The sequence below is a fragment of the Equus asinus genome, chromosome 22, assembly GCF_041296235.1.
Source record: "Equus asinus isolate D_3611 breed Donkey chromosome 22, EquAss-T2T_v2, whole genome shotgun sequence".
Classification (NCBI taxonomy): domain Eukaryota; kingdom Metazoa; phylum Chordata; class Mammalia; order Perissodactyla; family Equidae; genus Equus; species Equus asinus.
Window position 1 is genome coordinate 31,754,031 of NC_091811.1, and position 21,168 is coordinate 31,775,198.

General features: G+C 36.5%; 1 protein-coding gene across 9 annotated transcripts in view; it reads right to left on the bottom strand.

The window, feature by feature from the left end:
- SLCO1A2 (solute carrier organic anion transporter family member 1A2) overlaps window positions 1-21,168 on the bottom strand; it is a 117,859-nt gene that overhangs the window by 35,534 nt on the left and 61,157 nt on the right. For 3 of the 9 annotated variants that reach the window (XM_014832388.3, XM_070494220.1, XM_070494221.1), the window contains 4 exons: window positions 9,753-9,943; window positions 9,283-9,404; window positions 4,672-4,813; window positions 138-270 (listed from right to left, as the gene is read on the bottom strand). In XM_014832388.3, coding sequence (XP_014687874.3) covers window positions 138-270; window positions 4,672-4,813; window positions 9,283-9,342 — 335 coding nt within the window. In that variant the 5' untranslated portion in view covers window positions 9,343-9,404; window positions 9,753-9,943. Of the gene's footprint in view, window positions 1-137; window positions 271-4,671; window positions 4,814-9,282; window positions 9,405-9,522; window positions 9,652-9,752; window positions 9,944-19,082; window positions 19,660-21,168 lie in introns of those variants that run through there. The other 6 variants (XM_070494222.1, XM_070494225.1, XM_044775210.2 and 3 more) reach the window with 6 other exon arrangements.

Here is a 21,168-nt window from a genome sequence, read left to right on the forward strand (position 1 = left end):
CAGAATCTGCACCTTGCAGTTCCCATTACAGTGCTCTGTGCTTTTAGAAAGCATTGTTCTGAGAAAGGAAATTCCATTCTTTATTTCCTAAAGCTGTAAGTGGAACCTGACAGGTCTTCAGAGACTGGAATACTTACCGGTCCATGAAGAAATGAGGTAGTGATTGTAAGAAACACCCTAGGCTCATAACCACACATCCAACACCAATCATTATAGGTCTATGCAGTTTGGTTCCAAAATAACTCACAAATACAATCAACAAAAGATTTCCTAGGAAAAAATTGAGATGAAATGTTAATAGTTCAATAAGTATGAACAAAGTCTTAATTAACAGCCTCACCCAATCATTTACTATTTAGCATTTATTGTATAATAAATATCTCAAATACTAGGATTGGTGCTAGGGATGCATGAAATAACAAATGAATAAGACACAATCCCTGCCCTGAAAGAGGGCTTTATTCCACAATGTCCACAGACACGTAAACAGATGTCGGTGGAACACTAACATTTTAAAGAGGGCGGAGAAAGAGAAGCCAGTGAAAGGGACTGAAGAATGGTTCTAGGAAATGTTAATGGCTCTATTTGTGATTATCTGGCTTTAGAAAATGGAATGTAAAAGTGGGTGTCAGCCTGTGCATCATCTCTGGCCTCTCCCCCCATGCCTGCTCCACAGAGTATGATAGGCTTTCCTATGTTTGAAAAGGGAAGCAAAGTCAACTCCAGATAGATATATGTTTTGTAACTCATGATTCAAATATAACTTTATATTGGTCAATGTAGCCAAGCTATAGGTCTATTTTCACTTCTACTTCTTTCTTTAGAAACAAAAAGTAGTGGATCCCTGTTTCTCCACCACGGTCTTAGAAGTAAATCTGTATTTGAGGAGTAAATAACTCAGGAAAAAGTGTATTCCCATGTCTTAGGATAAAGCTTTAGGATTTAGACAATAATTGAGGAGGCCCCATTCTGATGGACAGACCCTTGAAGACTATGGAGCAAAGGATTGGAAGAGCCAAACATGTAAGTTCTCAAATCATACATTTTTAATTCAATAATCAATATTTACCCTAATCTTACTATGTATAGGGAAAGTCACTATGATGAGCTTGAGGATTATAAAAATTTTAAAAACTCTTCCTCAAGGAGTTAATAATTTTCTAAGTGGTGATGTATATTTTGAAGATTTCTCCTTCCATCTCTGTTTCTCTCTAGTCTGCTTTGTAAGCAGAAGAGAAGTCAGCCCCTATATTATTTTATATGGAGAGTGTCCCACCTCTATAGCCATGGCAGCCACATTGGCCTCCCTAGGTTTCTAAAATCCCCATCATCAAAGCCATCCATGTTGAAGGTAGTGTCTCTATAAGGCCACTGTTTGAAATCCATATCTATTTTTGAAAGGAGCAGGAAGGAGATTTCCCTCCTTACATTAGGGTGAGTTCATCTTTCAAATTCCTTGCTCTGTCAGTAAAATAATTATGATGAGAGGGGATGGAAAAAGACAGTTAAGTTCTTGTCAAGTGTTTTGAGAACACTTGAGAACACTGCTTGTAAAATTACTGAGGAAAAGTAATCAAAGCGATACTTTTATCAGCGTCTGTAAATTACCTCTCTTTTTCCCCTCAACAACTATTTCAGATCTTCATCATTCTGCTCACACCACCTTTCAACACTCACTTTCCATAGTTAATATTTTCTACTTGTCAAGAAATGCGGAGCAATCAAACACGAAGGTATCTGAGTTCCCACCCTTTGGCCTTACCATCTTCCTTCAGTTTCAGTGTTTGGTGCCCATCTGACCATCCAAGATCAAACAGACCACCTGGGAACTTCCATTCTTTCCAGAAACTTAGTCCAATAATTAAAACCTCTCTCATAATATTTTAAGCTCCTCCCTCTCTACTGCATTTCAGTTACAGATGTTTTCTAGCTTCTCTCCAAACTTCCCAGAACATTGATCTGTATTCAGAGATTCCACTCTTCTCCCATTCTCGCCTGAAGTCACTGCTCTCTCACTGCTTTCTAGTTTCTAAATCTACTCTTCAGCTAAAAGTGCCATGGCAAAGATCATCAATTATCTCCATATTATAAAACACAGGGAATAGTTTTCCATCCTTATCTGACTGGACATTTCTAATTCTTTTCATGCTGCTAGCAAATGTTCTCTTTTGGAAATTTCTCTTCCCTTGGCATCTATAAGACCATTCTGTCCTGTTTCCCCTCTTACTTCTCTGACTATTCCTTCTCTTAACACTGTTATGGGCTCCTTTTTCTCTACCTGTGCCTTAAACATTGGTGTCCCTCAGGGATCCATTCTTTGTCCATTGTACTTATAACCCTATATCCTCTCCCTGAGTAGCTTCATCTGTTCTCAAGTTTTAAGAACCACCTTTTTACTTACTTAATCAATAGCTCCATCCCTGATAGTTTCGCAATGCTTCAGACTCATATGACTGCAACGTGGACATCGCTACCCAAAGGTTTCACTGGTATTACCACAGACAATATTTGCCTACACAGAACTCACCATTGTCCCATAGCCACCACCATAATCTTGTTCCTCTTCCTCTATTCTCTGTCTCAGCACCGTTATCCACTCCACTGCCCAAGATGTAAACCTGGGGATTCCTGCTTTCCTCACCCACCACATCTAAACTCTCGCTCAGGTCTCTGGGATTTAACTCCTAAATATGTCTTAGGTCACCTTCTCTCTAGTCATAATATGAATTGGGTCCTCTTTCCTTAGGTCTTCTCTCTCTATTCTCATATTCCAGTCGGACCCTGGCTCAGGCTCAGATAGCCCTCCCTTGCTTTTGCATCAGCCTCCGTGGATCCTCTCTGCCCCAGACTGATTGACCACCTTCAAATTTATCCCCAACACAGCCACAGCATGGCCCTTCAAAAAAGCAAATCTGAACTTTGCTGTTAATAGTTTGATCTTCAGTTTACAAACCCCAAAGGAGCCCATGGATAGAAATCAGGGGTTCCAAGAACTTGAATGAGAAAAACAATTGCAACTTTATTTTCCCTAACTTTTAACTAAATATTAGCATTTCCTTTGACAGTGAAAGCAGGCACAAACTACAGCGGTATTAGCAGTACCTATGATTTTGTCATCAATAGAAGTGACAGATATTTGAATATGACATTACAGTTGTTGCAGATACCTCAAATATTATTGACACTAATCATTCCTTCAAAATTAATGTAGATATTGTTATTTAGGATATTGATAAAAAGTACAAACATATTAAGAGATGACAAGTTCTTTTAATATTTTGATAATTTTATTTCAACGTAATTGGCTTCCTTTGTACTCTTAAAGTTTTTATTTTATTCAATTAAAATATTATTCTGAAATCATATGGCATCAGATTGCAAAAAAGTCCTTGGCACAGAAATATTGATAACTCCTGCTAATCCCTTAATGACTGTCTGTTACCTAAAGGACAAAAGGTAAATTCCATAGAAAGCACATAAGGCTCTCCATGGCCCATTTCTCACCCCTGCCCATTTCTCCAGGCTTATATCCTAATAATTTCCACCTTCAGCTTGGCCAGCCAATAATATTGGGCTGAATGTTGCTCTCCACACAAGCTACTATGCTATCTCACACTTATGCTTCTTCTATTGGAATTCTCTTCACACTCATCCAACCCTGTTTCTTCATCTGGAGGAACTTTCATCTTTCAAGAGCCGATCTACCCTGTGTGAGGTTGAGTCCCTCCTCTGTGCTCCTATAGAGCATATGCATATGCCTATGTCACCAAACTTACTGCATTCAATTAAAATTATTATTTTGCATCAATTCCCTTCATTAGCCTGTGAGCTGAGTTTACACAAGGACTATCTAAGGAACGACTTCTAACTCCATCACCAGGATCTAGCACACATGCAGTACAAAGCAAGGTCTGAGAGAATTGAACACTAGCAGACTGGATCAAGCATCGCCTGTTTCAGTTTTGCCTCTCCTCAATCCTGACTTTTCTTTCAGATACCAATTAAATACATCAAAGGCAACTTTCACCTCGAAGGAAGTAGAAGTCATTATAAAACCGCAAAGGAGTAGCATTCATATTTCTATGTAGCTTTGTTCACAGGAGAAATCTTTCTCTCTGTCCCCACATCTTCCCGGTCACCCGCAAAAACCAGAGCCTAAGAAGAGACTTTATTCCTCCCTAGAAGTGGTTTCTGAAATAAATTCAGGGAGATGTGAAAGCAGTTTCTTCTTCCCTCCGCACAGAGGAAGGAGAATTCTCAACCTCCCAGAAACAACAGGAGAAGAAAAATATTTGTTTTTTCCCTTGGAAAACAGATTCCTTTATTTTTCCATGATTTCTTCTAAGTATGAAGATAGGGTCCTTAAGGGTTATCAAATGATAGACTAAGTATAAACACTAAATATTCTGCTACGCATGCTAGATAACCAAAAACCTATAAGAATAAAAGTCCAGTGGTGGGATATGTGGCAATATTTAAGTGTTGTTCAGGGGTAATATTTAAATGAACTGTTTGTAAGCATATTCCAAAGTTAGTTAAACTATTCAACTCACTTTAGAAAACATATTATTCAGTCAGATTAAATGACCTAAAGCAGTAAATAAAAATAAAATTCTAATTCCACAGATAAAATAAAATATAAAAAGAAGTAATGCAAAAATAGTTCATTACCAATCTCAAAGCTCCCATTAATAAATCCAACCAGAGATGTTGGGATGTTGAATTGTCTCTCTATTTGTGTGAGCATGGAATTCATATAAGATCCAGATAGTGTTTTGGCTACATATGCACATGTTATTGCCAACAGAAACATCTAGGGAGAAAAGAGTATAAGAAAACACATGAAAAATTTATTTTTGAATCATATATTTGCCACCTGTTGACAAAATATCTTCTATCGCAAGACCGATTGTTTCCAACTTAAATAACCCTTCAATTTGTGATGTGGTCTTAATGTGGTCTGTTCTGGCCTTTCATGCCATGCTCTCTCTTTGAAAACTCAAAGTGGGACTAATTGATTACTAATATTGAATTGTGTAGGTAACTGTAGCCTCATTATTTTATAGGTACATTTTGTGCGTACATAGAAACTAATCGTCATTCTAAATAAGACAGTAAATGATTTAAACAGAACTTCAGCACTACGATGCTATCTGTAATGCAAAAGAATACATATATGTTAATGAAAAAAAGAATGTAGCATTACCCAAAGACATTATTTCTGTAGCAAATTTGCTCAAGGTTTCTTTTATACAAAGTAATAGGCAAATTATACAACATTAGATTGCTACTCACAGCCACTTAACTTATTTAAAGCAATATTTTAATTACAAACCATTATGAAATGTTTCTAAACTGAATAAGTACTTGCTATGATAAACAAATATGAATACAATAAATTTCCACATATTGAATCACATTTCCTATGTATTGATAGAGTTCCAGAGAGCAGTCAGGTTGATACAATCCATGATGAAAATCAAGGACAACTTAACAAATAGAACTATTGTGATCAGCAGAAGCTAGTATGGTTTTACTAAAAATGTGAAAAGTTAAAATTTTTATAGTTTTATTAAATCAGAAAGAAGAAAACAGATTTTAGTAAGAGATTTGAAAAAGGAACATTACATACTGAGTAATGTTATAGTTAAGTAGATTAATTGCTGCTTCAAAATCAACGAATTATAGATAAATAGATTTATATCAGCCTGAATGGTGGTCTCCAATCCTATGCCATAGGGCTTTTCCCTTGGCCCTACTTAGCTTAGATTTTCCTGATGACGCTTCTATCCTGGGAGACCATTTGATCCACTCTCTAGCCAGCACACTCAAACCACTAAAATCCTCATCCCTCCACGTTCCACACTCCCAACTTTGAACCAACCCCACAGTTCATATTGCACCTGTACATTCCCTTCAAGATGATTCAAACCTTGTCTTTCCTCTGTTTCCAGCCCAGCCACGTGTTCTTCTTGACCAGCAAATGATCTCAGCAACTTCATCTTCAAGCTCACCTCTATCCCTCCCTCGAATTTCCCTCCTGTCTTAGAAGGATGGCTGTCCCTTCTCCTGTACAATAAAATCCTTCCACCCACACTCTTGAATCCATTCTTCCCACTTGTGAGATCCTGATTCATCAATTATTGCCCCCACTCCTCTGTTTTTAACCTCGTGCTCTTTACTGCATCTCTCCTCACTAACTTATAAATATATTCAAAGTATTTCTGTCTTTTAAAAACAAATATCTTCGCTCATCACTGGTGGTAGCTCCAGCTACTATCAAGCTGTTTGGAAGAATAGCCTAGATTCATTGCCTACACTATTTAACCTTCCATTCACCCTTCAATCTATTACACTCTGACCTCTCTTGAAGCTACTCCATAAAAAGTCATAAACAACTTCCTGATTTCCGCATTCAATAGATTCTTCTCAGTCCTCCGTTTACCTAATATCTCTGAAATTCCCTCCCTCCATGCATATATATATCTGTGCCTATCTGCTAGACTCTTTCTATTCAATCTTTTCTTTGGCCAACCCCTTCAGTCTTGTACCCTTTCCTCTTTTTGCTATACATGCTCTCCCTAGGAAATCTCACTTATTCCCATGGCTTTAATTATCACTCACGGTGAAATCTTTCAAATGTATGCACAGTTTAGCTGAGACAATTGCAATCATTTTTTAGTCTCTGCTAGCCTTGGCCACCTCCAACCTCCCTTCCACCTGCACCACCACTAATTTGGAGCTTAGTAAATTTTTGTCCAATGAATTAATAAAATGCATAGTCGGCATACGATTCTACTTGTTAAAATATTTTAGTGGCTTCCCATAAACAAAACCTCCTGTTTTTCAGATGGCCAACAAAACCTTGTCTATATCTCAGTATCAGCTCCTGCTGCTTGTCTCTAGACGGAACGTTCTACTCATAGTTCCTCTAATTCACCACGCCATTTCCCATCACAGTGCCTTTTACAGGATGGTCTTCTGTTTGTGATACTTTTCTTTCTTTTGTGTATCTGCTAAATATATACTCAATTTTTAAAACTCAACTCTCCCATCATTTGTATTGTGGAGGCTTCCTCTGCTCTCTGCTCCCTAGGTAGCCTTGACCACTCACATCTTATCTTCCTACACTGCTATATGCCTGCCTTTATTACAGCCCTTAGTGCACTTTATTTATGTGTTTGGATGCCTATAACCTCTCCCCTCACTAAACTGTGAGCAATTCAAAGATAGGAGCCGTATATTATTTACCTTTGTATCTTTGGTGTCTAGTAAGTGCCTGACAAATAATAGACACCCAAGACAAGTTTACTAAATTAATGACAGAATAAGTATTCAAAAACATCTTGAAGAAGTGGTCAGAGCTAAAAGTAAGCTGAATGTAAGATGGAATGTAATAAGATTAAATACACCTAAGCCAAGAGTTAGCTGTACCAATTAGTTTGGGAACATCTGAATAGAAATTTATGTGAAAAAGACCTGGGAAATATACATATCAAGTTCCATATGAGTCAAAACTGTTATATGTCTGACAAGATAGTATAGCTACATCTCCAGCTATTCATCCTTTTATCGTAAATACCATTTATAGAAACTCTTTCTTCACACTATAAATCTTTGCAGAGCACATTATTGAGAGCTGATAATTTCCAAATGGTTTTAAAATTCAGGCTTCATATTTAAAAGCAAGATCTACCAAGTAAAGTACAAATGACATTTGGGAGAATACTTTATTTTATTTAACATTTTAAGAAAGGAAACTAGATAAATCATGACCCCAATGTTCTTTTCCTAAAACACCTAGATGGGTTGCCTGAACTGTTTGATTCTATTCACAGAGTGAAAACAACCAGTAGCTATTCTGACCCATGGCTGGTGCAAAATAACCCCTATATTTATAAAGCTAGTTCTACAACCTTTTAACAATAATGCCCCAGAGTTTGAAACAAATTCATTGAGGGCAATCCTTTGATGCCTTCTAAAGAATTTTGCTTAACAAGCATATTTCTAAGTTCAGAGAAGCGAAAAACTCTAACCAATTATTAAGTAATTGTCTCTCACTTTTACATGATAAACTTGTGCTCGCAATATTTTGCCATAATGTTCACATCCATATCTCATCTTGCCCAACTCCAAAGTAATCAAAAATTAAATTTAAGATCAATCGTTTCTAAATTAACACCTGACTTGACTTTTATCCACAAGTGCTATTAATAATAATAGCTAATATTTATTGAACGTTTACCATGTTCCAGTCATTGTTCCAAGCATTTGTGAAAAAGAAAAACAATCCCATGGTGCAGAAGTATTGTTATTACCATTTTCAGGTGAGAAAACTGAAGCACAAAATGATTAAGCAACTTGTCCAAGGTCACACAGCAAATAAGCGGCTGAACTCAGATATGAACCCAGGAAGCCTGGGCCTCGATCCTTATGTTTAACCACTCAGTTTTAGGAGGACACAAGAATTGAGGGATAACGTAAGGGGAATTTTTTTTATCATTAACATGGCATTTTAGGAACGATAGTTTTCTAGATTTATATCATAATTCTCCACTTTAGTGTACAAGGGTAGATTTTCCCTACGTATGTGTTAAGAGAAAACAAACTTTCAATACAGAGAAAATTGGTGGCAATGTCTTAGTTTGGAAATCATTTGCAGGCACCAGCTGTAAAATCAAGAAATATCCAAAGCCTTTGGTTTAAAGTAAATTGATGTTTGTTTTAAGCCAAAATTGCTTTGAAGCTATGCAACAAGCATTGGCTCTGAAACAGTCAAGGATACCAGAAACAGCCAACAAAATGGGCATTTTTCTTATAGAGAATGATTGGTGTGTTGCCAAATCTTGAAGTAAACATTAGTTTTACTGGGTCATTGTGAAGCAACCATTGCTTGCAGATTCACAAAGCACTTCTGTCCAGTGAACCATTTTCCAGAAGAGACCCCCAGACTCCTCTGACCTAGAAGCCCCAGAAGGGTGAGCCTTTGATCCAGGGAAAATAAATCCTGTTGTAACTTAACGTGTGCCCGAAAATTTTTAAGATCCTGTCTTCCACTGCAGTCTCTCAAAACCATTTCTGACCAAATTGTCTGAATCAATCACCCTATCTAGGCACACCCGTAAGTTACAAACCAACTTCATTAAAGCAAGAAATTATCAATATATCAGCTAGTATGACGTTAACATTAGATCACTTCATAAAGATAGGAGCAACTTTGCAAGACTTAAGTTAAAAAAAATATGGTACATACACATATATCCACACACAAAAATTCCATACCTTCAACTTGGAAAGACATCTTATTTTATGAGTCTCAGTTCTTTCCTCAGTGTCTCCCATGTTGCTCTCCTGAGCGTTCCAAGGTATTTATGTTTTAAATCTTGATATTTCTTAGTTCTATCCTTTTAAGAAAACAAAAATCTATTAAATTGTTGACAAAATCATAAGCCGTCATTCTTTTGAAGAAAATACTGAATCTGAAGAAGATAATCAGAATCCATTGTATTAAAAAAAAAATACCTGGGAAGCTTTTGATTCAGATGTAGAAAATAATGACAGAGGCGATTTAGTTGTTAATTTTCCATTGAAAAAGTTACATCAAATAACTTTAGTTACTCTTTAGTGAGATTAAAGATATGAGAATAATTTGTTTTGGTACCCTTTGCAAAATAATAGTCACGTGGTTAAAACAAAGCTTTTCATTTCTTCAGCCAAAACAAATAGAACCAAAGTGAGCTCCTTGAACTTACATGAAAATGCTGCTTTTAAGAACACACAGACTTTGATTTGTGTTTGTGCTAAAAATCTGCTTCAGCAAGCCTACCAAGGCTCGAAAATCTCTGTTTGGCCAGGCTCCCTCTCCAAGTTCTTCGCGTTCCAAGACTTCCCCAGAGTCTCAGGAAGGGAAACACTTTCTGGGGCACTGCTGATTCACAGAAACCTGGGGAGACGTGGAATTTTAATCATGGAAATAGACTAAGTAGAAATAACAAATAATTCTATGATCTGGAAAACAATCCTACCATTGCAAGTTAAGATGTGAGGTTTAGAAGATGATCACACGTGTAAGTGGAGATCTCTATGTCTACATATGCAATAAAATAAATAAATGTGTATCTACATGCATGTATAATACATAGGCACACATTTTTATATGTAAAACAAAAAGGTGATTTGAACTCTGTTAAGTTCTACTTACCCCTTGTCAAATATTTTGTCTATTTTGCGTCTTGAAACGACGGTAACATTTTGGACCAAAACCAAAGTGTTTTACTCTGACAATATTTATTCTAGTAAATCTACTTCAAGTTGCCAGAATGATATCTTAACAGTGTCCCCAGTGTTAATTTATTAAAATTCTCTGAACAAAATTTATTTAACAGGTGATTCTGAATGGCACTAATTTTTAAAAACTTCACTGCTGTATCTCTATAAATCTGCTGAATCTCACTACCCTACACAGATTAAGGCAGTAACCACTAAACAATTATGTATGAGCTTAGCTCTCTTTACTCATTCTCTCACGGATACAACAAATTCTTATCCTAAGTCTGTTGTGTGCCAGTCATTGTGCTAAGCACAGGATTTCAGCAGTGAGCAAGGCAGACCAGCTGTCCTCTAGACGATATAAACTAGTTAGAGAAGAATAAGGCTCTGAGGAAGGTATTTGGACCCAGATCCCAAGGGAAAGGTAAAACTTTTAAATAAAACTCATTGAAATAGAATGAGACAGTGTACGATCAAATACAAATTGTTTGGTATGTAAGGGGTGAAATTGATAGGTCATGGATGAAAATTGTTAGAGACACTCTCGACAATTCGAATGGCCGTACAAACGAACTCATACGGAACTCCCCCACATAAAATACCAAGTCACCTTAACTATAGTGCAACCACATGATGCTAGCTTTGGAAAAACCAATAGAATAGGATAATTTTTTAAAAAATGGGAACTGCTATTCTTTGGTTCTCATCTTTAACACATCTGCTTTTATCATTAACCTTTCAACTGCCCTCATTCCGTCTTTCTCATGATTTAGAACTTAATCTCGCTGCCTTATCTTTTTTCCTCTATCCCTCCATACCAATATCTGAGCCCAATACACCCACCCAATCAAACAATGAGAGGGAGAGAACTTAGTCCTCTTCCAGGTCAAAGTTATCTTCACTCTTTTCAGCGGCTATTCTAAATGCCTATTTTCCCTATGTAGCCATGGGACATAGAAAGTCCAATTAGCGACACAGAAAATCACCACATAGGGAAAGTCTGCAGTTCCTTCTATGCATTGTGACACTATATAACCATCTTGAGCAGGTTTTATCAACATACCTTAAAGATTTGTTTGCAAATGTGTTCACTGTCTTGAGAGAAGTTTTATAAACAATTGTAAGAGGTAGTGTTTGAAGCTAAGCACTTGGAAAGAATTAAATATGATTCAATTAACACTAAACTTCCTCTCGTTGGCCAACTTACACAGTGAAAACATTTTAGCTTTTCAGACACACTTTAAAATTTTCGATGGAGGAAAATAAATAAATGAGTGAATAAAACCTATTCTGTTTATTTAACAAAATTCATGAAATCCAATAGTTAATATCACAATCACTGCTGAGCACTTTGACCCCAAATCAGGGAATTCATGCGTTGTTTATTCAGATCCTAGAACGGGGCAAGTGCCAGTCATGTGAACAGTAGCCTTTTGTTAGCACGTTGTTGTTTACACCGTGACTTCTGCTCCTGGGACCACGGCGTCACTGACAAATCCCCTTCGGTCATCACTGCTAATGAAAAGGACTTGCTGAAGTATTATTGAGTGGAGAATCACCTTATTTCCCTAACTCTTTCTTCTCGGCGTTCAAATGGGAACAGGTAATTCTTCAGTATGCTTTGTCACACAAATATAACTGTGTTTCTTCCACGTTTGCTGGTCATAACTCTGGTTTTTGGTTTTGTTTTTTAAAATTGTGGTAAAAGTACATTACAGAATTGTTAACTATGTAAACATTTTCAGTTAGCGGATCTCTACAAGTTTTTCATCTTGCACAACCGAAACTCTATATCCATTGGACAGTCACGCCCTGGGGTTTTTGACACCCCTTGGTTGCCAGTCTTTAATGACATATCTCAGTCACAAGACAATACAATTTATTACAAAACAAATAAGTAGTCTGGTTTGCGCTCTTTTATGTACACAGACATAGATTTTTTATTACTATAAATCATTTTGGAAAATGCATCATTTAATTTTACAATATACTATACTCCTGAATTAATGAAATAAAGGCTTTGCTTTATCATGACAAAACTAGTAGTACATACGTGAAGAAGACTTAGAAGGATATCTTTTCCCTGGGAAAAAAAGAGGGAGTCACGCCAGCAAAAATCTTATGAAAACTGTTTATTTCTAGAATCTTCAAACGGCCCCTAGCTCTGCAAGAAGAGAACAGCCACTTGAGCCATATCCAGCTGAAATAATTTCAACCAATACCAAACCAAGCAAGGACTGATGAAGAACATGTAGAATTAACAACGACTTTTTGTCTGATGCCTCCCAAATTATTTTACTTCTATTAGTTCATTGTCATCAGAAAGCAAAAAATAAGATCAGGGATTCTGCAAATCAGCCTTACAAATATAGGTATTATTTGCTTCTTACATTCAGAGGAGGTACGAGGAATGCATCACTCTAGGCAAAACCGGGGAAGAAACTTGACTGGGCCATGGACTATTACCCATGCATATGATTTCACCATGCAAACCAAAGAAAGGAATGCACAGAAATGGCAGCAAAAACCTTCATCAGCAATCTAGCAATAAAAATACCTACTTGTTACTCTGGATAACGTACTGATTAACTCTGGATGTAGACCAAGACATGGAAAAGTAAAGCTGAAACCTGACTTTTAAGTCTGTAGGAGAACTGGTTGTGAATATCATTGGTGTTACGTCCCATACCGAGTCGTTCTAGAGAATGATTAGATAGTTAGGGGAGTAGCCAACGTTTTCCACACTTGCAACATAAACTGTTTCATTTCTTCAGATTATTATCCCAATTCTTCTCTTCCTTTTGCTTGCTCAGACATAGTTTTGGATACAAAAACATGTTCCTTTAGTTAATTATGACAGCTAAATACTGAGCTGCTCCTTTTTCTCATAGAGATAAAACTTTATCTGTTTATAAAGCTTCCGAAATAACTGAAAATCCAATAAAATGTTTGGATTTTTTCCCAACCCACTTATTTATGGATTTGTTCATTCACATTAATGGATGTAGGGAGGCAGTTAGATATAGTCAAAACGTCAGACCTTGAAGCCCAGTTAGCCTGGACCCAATCCTAGTTTAGTTGTTTAATTGTGAGTTGTTTGAACTCTTTGAGCCTTTTTTAATCTATGATGTTGGAATATTTATGCCTACCTTGCAAGATCGTTATGAAGACTGAGTTATAAAATTTACGTTAGACCCCAAGCATGGTTGCTGGAATAAAACAGTTATTCTGTCAATGGCAGTAATTATTATTCAATCATTCCACAAATATTTATTAAGACTCTACTACATTCCAAGCACAGTAGTTGGTGCTGGGGATACAAAGATGAGTAACATATGTGCTTACTCTCGAGAAGTCTCAGAAGCTATTGGGAGAGATAGACAATTAAATGTTAACAATAGCTAGTTAGTGCCATAATGCAGACAATTTGAGCTAAATAACAGGAAGAGGCAATTAATGAAAACTATTTGTGTGGCTATTCATTCGGAGCATCATTTGGGTACAGCATAGTAGTTTAAGTACTTGGGCTTTGAAATGAGGCACAATTAGTTTGAAAGCGTGTTTTTAAACTAGCTGTGTGATTTTGTACAAGTCAGTTAATCTACCTATACAATGAAGACAGTCTCTATCTTTGTATCAGGCAAGGTCCAGACAGGAAAAGAGAACCCAGGACAGGTAGTTCAATACAGGAATTTAATATGGGAAACTAGTTACAAAGGTATCAGAAGAGTTCAAAAGCCAAAGTGGGGATGGTGGGCAACTCAGAGGTTTATACCAGTGGGAAGTCACTCTCACTTCTAAGGCTGTATCAGAAAGGGAAATGGGCTGAGCTGCAGAAGCTTGAGCCCTAAGGACACACAGGCACTGCCAGAGGCACCGCTTAAAGTGGGGAGGGGAGAAATGCCCTCCCTTTTCCCCTCCCTCAACCCCAGACTCACAGCACTACTTCCCATTGACACAATCTAACAGGAAATCAGATGCCAGGGATCCTGGGAAATTTAATTTTCGGAAGTCAGTCCCTTGGGATACTGTGAGGATCAGAGGATGGGAGGGAATGGATATGAGGCCAGAAAAATGAATGATAATCATTGCAGTAGAATTAAACAAGGTAAGTGTGTAATATGATGCCAGCACACAATCAACATTCGCTAAAGGATAGCTATTTATATTATTGGATAATACGCTTTCAGTGGTTAGGGCTCTTTTTATTCTCAGTAATAGAAGATTCAGGAGATTTAACTAGTTGCATAATTCCCAAGCTCCAGACATTACATACGTAGACACTGCAATTTCTACGTGATGCCAAATAAGATATGTGATTTCATCATCAACTCGATGGATTTTAACTGACTCAAATTCATTAAGCAACTACTTTTGCATGATGTGAACACAGCCATAGTCACCAAATCTTTACACAGCCAGGTGTCTCCATTTTTCTTATTCAAGTTACACATGGAGAAAATGTCTAAAGAGATCCGAGATACAGTTTTAATTACCACTAAGTCCTTGTTAGAATACTTCAACAACCATGTTAAAAACAGTACATTAAAGTCAAAAGTAAAACCTTTCCATGGTGAAGGAGAAATAGGGAAAAGAATAATATTATTATTATTTCTCATTCTTATTTCCTTCTATGTAGATGGAATTCCATTAGCATAGCATGTTTTTCCCCTCTCCATACCCTCACTCACTCCATGTGGTGAAGGCTGACATGATCCAGTGACCACATGGGGAAGTCTGTCTATTTGGAGGTTGACTAAAAGTCTGCTCGCCAAAGGAAATAAGTCACACTCCCTCATATCAGCCTGTTTAGTGCTAAAGGTGATATTTTGGGCTCTGGACGTCATACCTCTCTGTCTTATTTTTCAATTGATTCACAGTTAGGATGGGGAAGGGGGAAGCTGGTATTTATTGACATCTATTTATTGAACACTCTCAAAGACCCCAACATACAAGAAAAGTATGAAGAAGAACCTAAAGGGCAATCACCAGATCGGAAAACACAAGCTCTAATATAATGTATACAATGTGATGCCATTTTTTTGTAAAACCATATACAATTGAAGATAGTTGTAAAAAATATAAATATTATATACTACTTTCTATATTCCAGGAACTATTCTAGGAGCTTTATAGATGTCAATTAAATTCTCATAAAACCCACAGCATAAATAAGGTTATCCCAACTTATAATGATGTGGGAATGAAAGCACAGAGAGGTCAAGTAACTTTGCAAGGCCACACAGCTTGTAAGTGGTAGAGCCAGGATTCAGACACAGGCAGAGTGGCCCTACAGACTATTCACTGCCACCCTAAGCTGCCTCTCCACTAGTGTGGGATGTGTGTGTGTGTGTGTGTGAGTCTATTCACTATTGTGCTCACCTAGATAAAATACTGAAGTACCTAAATCAGAATCTTAGAAGTGATTATCTCTGGATGGGATTATGGTTGATTTTGTTTTGTTTTTCCTCTGGAAATTTCTATGCTGTTTTCCACAGGGATCATTATATTTTTTTCCAATTAAAAAAGGGGGGAAAAAGAACAAAAACATCATTGGAATTGATTCTTTAAAAATATAACAAGAATGTAGCACGCTTCTAATCCATGTTAACAACGTGTTCTTAACTACTTCTGTTTTTTTGTTGTTTGTTTTGCTAATTATTTTACTCTCATTAGGAATCTTTGACAGTCTCCTCTTCCTCTCCCTTCTCTTTGATTATTCAGGTTTTAATTAACAAATTGGCCTGAGGCATCCATAACTTCCTGATCAGAGCCACTGAATGTTAGAGGTAGAAGGCCTCCAGAGTCACTGCTTAGAGCTCCCCAACTGGCTGCATAATGGTATCAATTCCAATGTCCACTGTGGGATTAAGAAATAAAACAATTGTTTAAGTTATATGAAGGGAAGAGTTCAGAGCTCTGAATAAATATCAGGTGAGATGCTCAGGGACTAGGGTTTATCAGAGGAGTGAGTGCATGGCCTTCAGTTTACCACTCAACTGAGTACCGTTAGTCAGCATGGTAGTTTCACTCAGACAATTTTAAATTATCTTTATTCGTGGTCATATTCTGTTTTATTTATACCTCTAATGGACCATTGGTTAAAGACAGGAAGCATGAAGAGCACTGATGTTAGAATATAACCTAAGGGGAGCATAAAAAAAAAATGTTACAAATTTTCCTCAAGATTGCCTTCATCTGATCAGTAAGTTTTATGCATCTATTCAAAATTTTTACCTAGTACTTCATTTTGTGGTTACATGTTCCAAAACTAATTTTTGAAAAGGAATAATAGGGTGAAGAATTGTATCTAGATGGGCTTTTTCATACTCAGAGAAATATCTGCAAGTAATGAGAGAAAATCCATTCTCTTATTTCCTCAATTTCAAAGAAAACTCAAACATTACAAAACTAAGTTTAGTAATTTTTTAAAACTTATAAAAATTTTTGTGTGAAAATTCCAAACTTTGTGATATCTTCTTTTTCTTAATGCCTTAACAAGTACAGTAGTTAAACACCAGACTACGTTTTAATAGATGACTCCCCAGAGCCACATACAATGAAATGCCACCTTTGAATTTCTTTCTTGACATGTCATGCTTTTTCTCACAACATTAATTTAAAATAAGGAGTGCACATCACATGTTAAATAGAGTGATATACATGACTAAAGATTTGCCTTCATACTTAATATTACCAAATATCATAATTAAATAAAGTTTATAACTGTCTACAAACACATTGATCTAAAATAAAATATTTTAGGTAACATCATCTATTTTGAAATAAACTTTTTTTAATTTATAAACATTTTCAAAAGATTATGCATTACTGTGAAAGAGAATTGTAAGTCAAAAGAGATTGGCAAACACTGGTCCAGTCAAGTTCTCATTTGGCAAACACGGAAATGGCAAACAGTCCATATGCACACGAAACACGTTGTAAAGCACTTACACACATCATTTTGACTAAAAACCAAAGTACTCACTGAAGTCCATGATTCTCGGCCAGAGCATACCTCAGTTGTCTCCTTCTTGCTTATCTATCTTTCTACCTATTCATTTTATATAACATTCCCAACCAGAAATGAATCTTGTTAAAGGAGAGCTTTCATAAAGCATTCATTTATTTGATCTGCTCCTTTAGGCATCCGTATTGTTCTAGTAACTTCTATTGCGGTATAAGTTCAAGCATAGAGAAAAGTTGCGAGAATTATATGGAATTTCCATATGGTCTTTATTCAGATTCACCAATTGGTTACATTTTGCATCATTTGCTTTCTCATTCTCTCTCTCTCATTTTCTTTGTATATATGTACTCTTTTCCCCTCAGAACTGCTTGAATAAGTTTGATATACTGTGGTCCTTAATTGCTAACCATTTCTGTGTCTATTTCCTAAAAGCAAATTATATAATCAAAATACAATCATCAAAGTCTGACAATTCAACATTGATTCAATATTATTATCTAAATCATGGTCTATCTTCAAATTGTGTCAATTGTCCTAATAATGTCTTTTGTATCTTTTATTTTTTTTAATGGTTCAGGACGCAGTTCAGCACCATACATTACATTTAGTTTTCATTTCTCTTTATTTTTTTTTAGGTTACTCAGCTTTTTTTTTTTTTTTTTTGGTCTTGCATTTCTTGGCCTGGAAATTTTTTAAGAGTGTAAGTAGTTTTGTAAAATATCCCTCAATATGAGTTTACCTGGTGTTTCTTCATGGTTAGGTTTTGGTTACACATTTTGTGCAGGAATACCACTGAAATGATGTTATGTTCTCCTCAGTGCGTGATCTCTTGAGACACGTGATGTCCGTTTGTTCCAATATTGGTAGTGTTACATGGTTAAAGTATATCTGCCAGTTTTTTCAATATAGTTATTTTCACTTTGTAATTAATAAATAATTTTTGTGGAGATACTGTGAGACTATATAAATATCCTGGTTCTCATCAGATTTTAATTCTTTAGTTTTAGCATCCATTGATGATTTTCTAACCCCATTATTTGTGTTGTATTTATTAGTTGGCTTTCTACTATAAGAAAGAGCTTCCAGAAGCCGGCCCAGTGGTGCAGCAGTTAAGTGCGCATGTTCCACTTCGGTGGCCCAGGTTCGCTGGTTTGGATCCTGGGTGAGGACATGATACTACTTGGCAAGCCATGCTGTGGTAGGCGTCCCACATATAAAGCAGAGGAAGATGGGCATGGATGTTAGCTCAGGGTCAGTCTTCCTCAGCAAAAAGAGGAGGATTGGCAGCAGTTAGCTCAGGGCTAATCTCCCTCAATAAAAAGAAAGAAAGAAATAAAGAGCAAGCTTCCATTTATCTCTATATATTTATGTATTCATTTATGTCAGTATGGACACATGGATTTTTATTTTATTCAATGGCTTATAATCTATTGCCTTCATTACTTGTATTCATGTTTAAATTTTCCAATAGAAGCCCCTTCAAGCTGGTTCCTACATCTTTCTGATATGCCCCCATGCCCAGCAGAAACCCTTTCAAACTGGTTCCTATTACCTTTTGATATGTCCCCACCATTGCTTGGGCACTTCCTTACTTTCTGGCTCTTGAAGATATCACATGCTCATTTTTCACTTTTCCTGGCACAGCTCTCAAATTAACCCCTTCTCCAAGAAACCCTGGTTCCTTTAGTGGAAAATTATATTTAGAAACTAAGATAGAGATAGAAATAGAGATAGAGATATATAAATATGTACACCCAGGAAACACATGTGTGTATCAACAAATATAAATAGAAAATACAGATACAGGTAAATGTCTAGATATTAAAAACAGATTTGTACTCACACCTCCAACTCCAATCCAACACGATCTTCCACTATGACTGACACTGATCCGTATTGAAATAATCCTTTTTTTCTGTTGAAAAACAATTTTTCCTCTCTGTTATCAACTTCAGATAACTTTTTATCTGGAGTTCTTATATGAAGGGGATTTTATGTTTCCACAATATTTTTGACTCCCAAACTTAAATACATTGTCTTATTATCTTTGGATGAATTTGTCAATAAATTCATGACTTTTCTTAATTCAATGATTTAAAGTAAACTTCTAAAAGAGCTTGTCACCTTTTTAATTATTATCCAGGGATGGCAGCGTCTCTATTTTCAGTTGCCTTGTGACTTGCTCAAGGCTATTTGTTCTGGGCACTCTTTGTCCTTCGGTCAATTGCCTCTGTGTTCTCTACTAAGCTGAAGCATTGACACAGTCTTTATTGTACTTGTTGTTGTTGTTTTGTTTCCTTTTTTTCTTTTTTGTATTTGTTTTGTTTTGTAATTTTTTATATTTTCCTATTTGCTTTTCTAGGTTAGCTTCTAGATTGGGTCCAAGACAAACTCTCCCTCCATTCAGCAGAAACAGAGACTCTGTTATAATTCTCCCTACCACTATTAAACACTCTCCCCAGAGACAGCAATTGATGGTTTTGCAGCTTAACTCTTTCTCACTTATTAGTGAGGTTGGCTACACACATTTGTACAAGTCTTTACATGTTCATGTTAATATTCTTTGTATGAGGAAGGATATGTGGGCTCCATTAAAAAGAGCAAAGTTAATCAAAATGTGAAGAAATGTTGAGGTAAGAGGAAGTTAAGAGAATATGTGTGCAATGACTACCACATTCTCATTAAGAAGGGCAAGTTTGTCAGCAGAAAGCAAATTGGTCAGGGACATGCTGGAAGACCCCAGTAGAAGGAAAGAAGTTAAAAATAGTCACCACGGAGCTCAAAATAAGAACTTAAATGGAAGTGAGTAAAGGATTGGTGAATAGCATTGATTGCTAAATTGACGCAGCTTAGATCACATGAATTTGTAAAGAAGATCATCAATATCGTGTGATTTATGCCAGAAACATTCAACAGAAAGAGAAAAGGAGGACGATATATAGATGTATATGTTTTCCTAGAATTAGGAATTAGCAATTTAGATTTAGCAATGGGTGAATGGAGTAAAGGAATCTATGAGGCCAGTAAGTAGAGAATTCAAATTATGGACCATGAAGGCAAGTTTGAATACAGAAGGAAAGGAAGAATGAAGAAACTGACAGACTAAAACCACAGGGAGGGTCATGTTATGAGTAATCTGATACAGATGAAAAGCTGATTAATTGAAAAGGTTATGGAGAGAGCCAAATAAAACATTATTGTTAGAGGAAAAAAAATATTCAGATGCATTTTCTGGTGGAAGACAACATATGAGGAGTAATTCTTTTGAGGTGACAAGGCCACAGAACAATCAGATATGTGGGTTGTTGATTTGAGAGTGGAAGTGAGAGTAACTGAAATGGAAGAGTACTCAGAAAGGCAATGTCAAGGTTGGAATAGTTGATGCACAGGATATGAAATTTACCCAGGCTAAGCAAAAAAGGTTTCAAATGTATTGTCCTTAAAAATTTCTGAGACATTCTATAATAGTATTTGGTAAGATTGTGGGTTCTTCTGCCATTTTTTAAAAATTCCTATGGCCAAGATTTTAACACAATTTATATCTGTTTTCCCCTCCCCTTTCCTGACACACCCCTAACATATAAAGTTTATTGAAGGTTTAACATTTGGCAAGGGTTAAGACAGCATGCTTCTAGAATGTCTCTTGGAAGCTTAGAAAAGTGATGGCTCACACTAAGTGAAATAGAAATTCCAGAACTTCCATGGGAGATGGTAGGAGAAGGGATCAGAAAGATCAAAGAAGTGAGCACGATAGAATAGATATATCACATAAGGCCAAAAACCCCACCAGTAGTCTGTGTTTCAGAGGAGAGTCCAGAGGAAATGCCATTTGCCAAAGCAACATGAATTCATTGGTAGGCATTGTTGAGAAACTCAGGGATGGCTGCCCTCTGTAGGCCGGGGATAACACTAAGAGATGTTATAGTAGA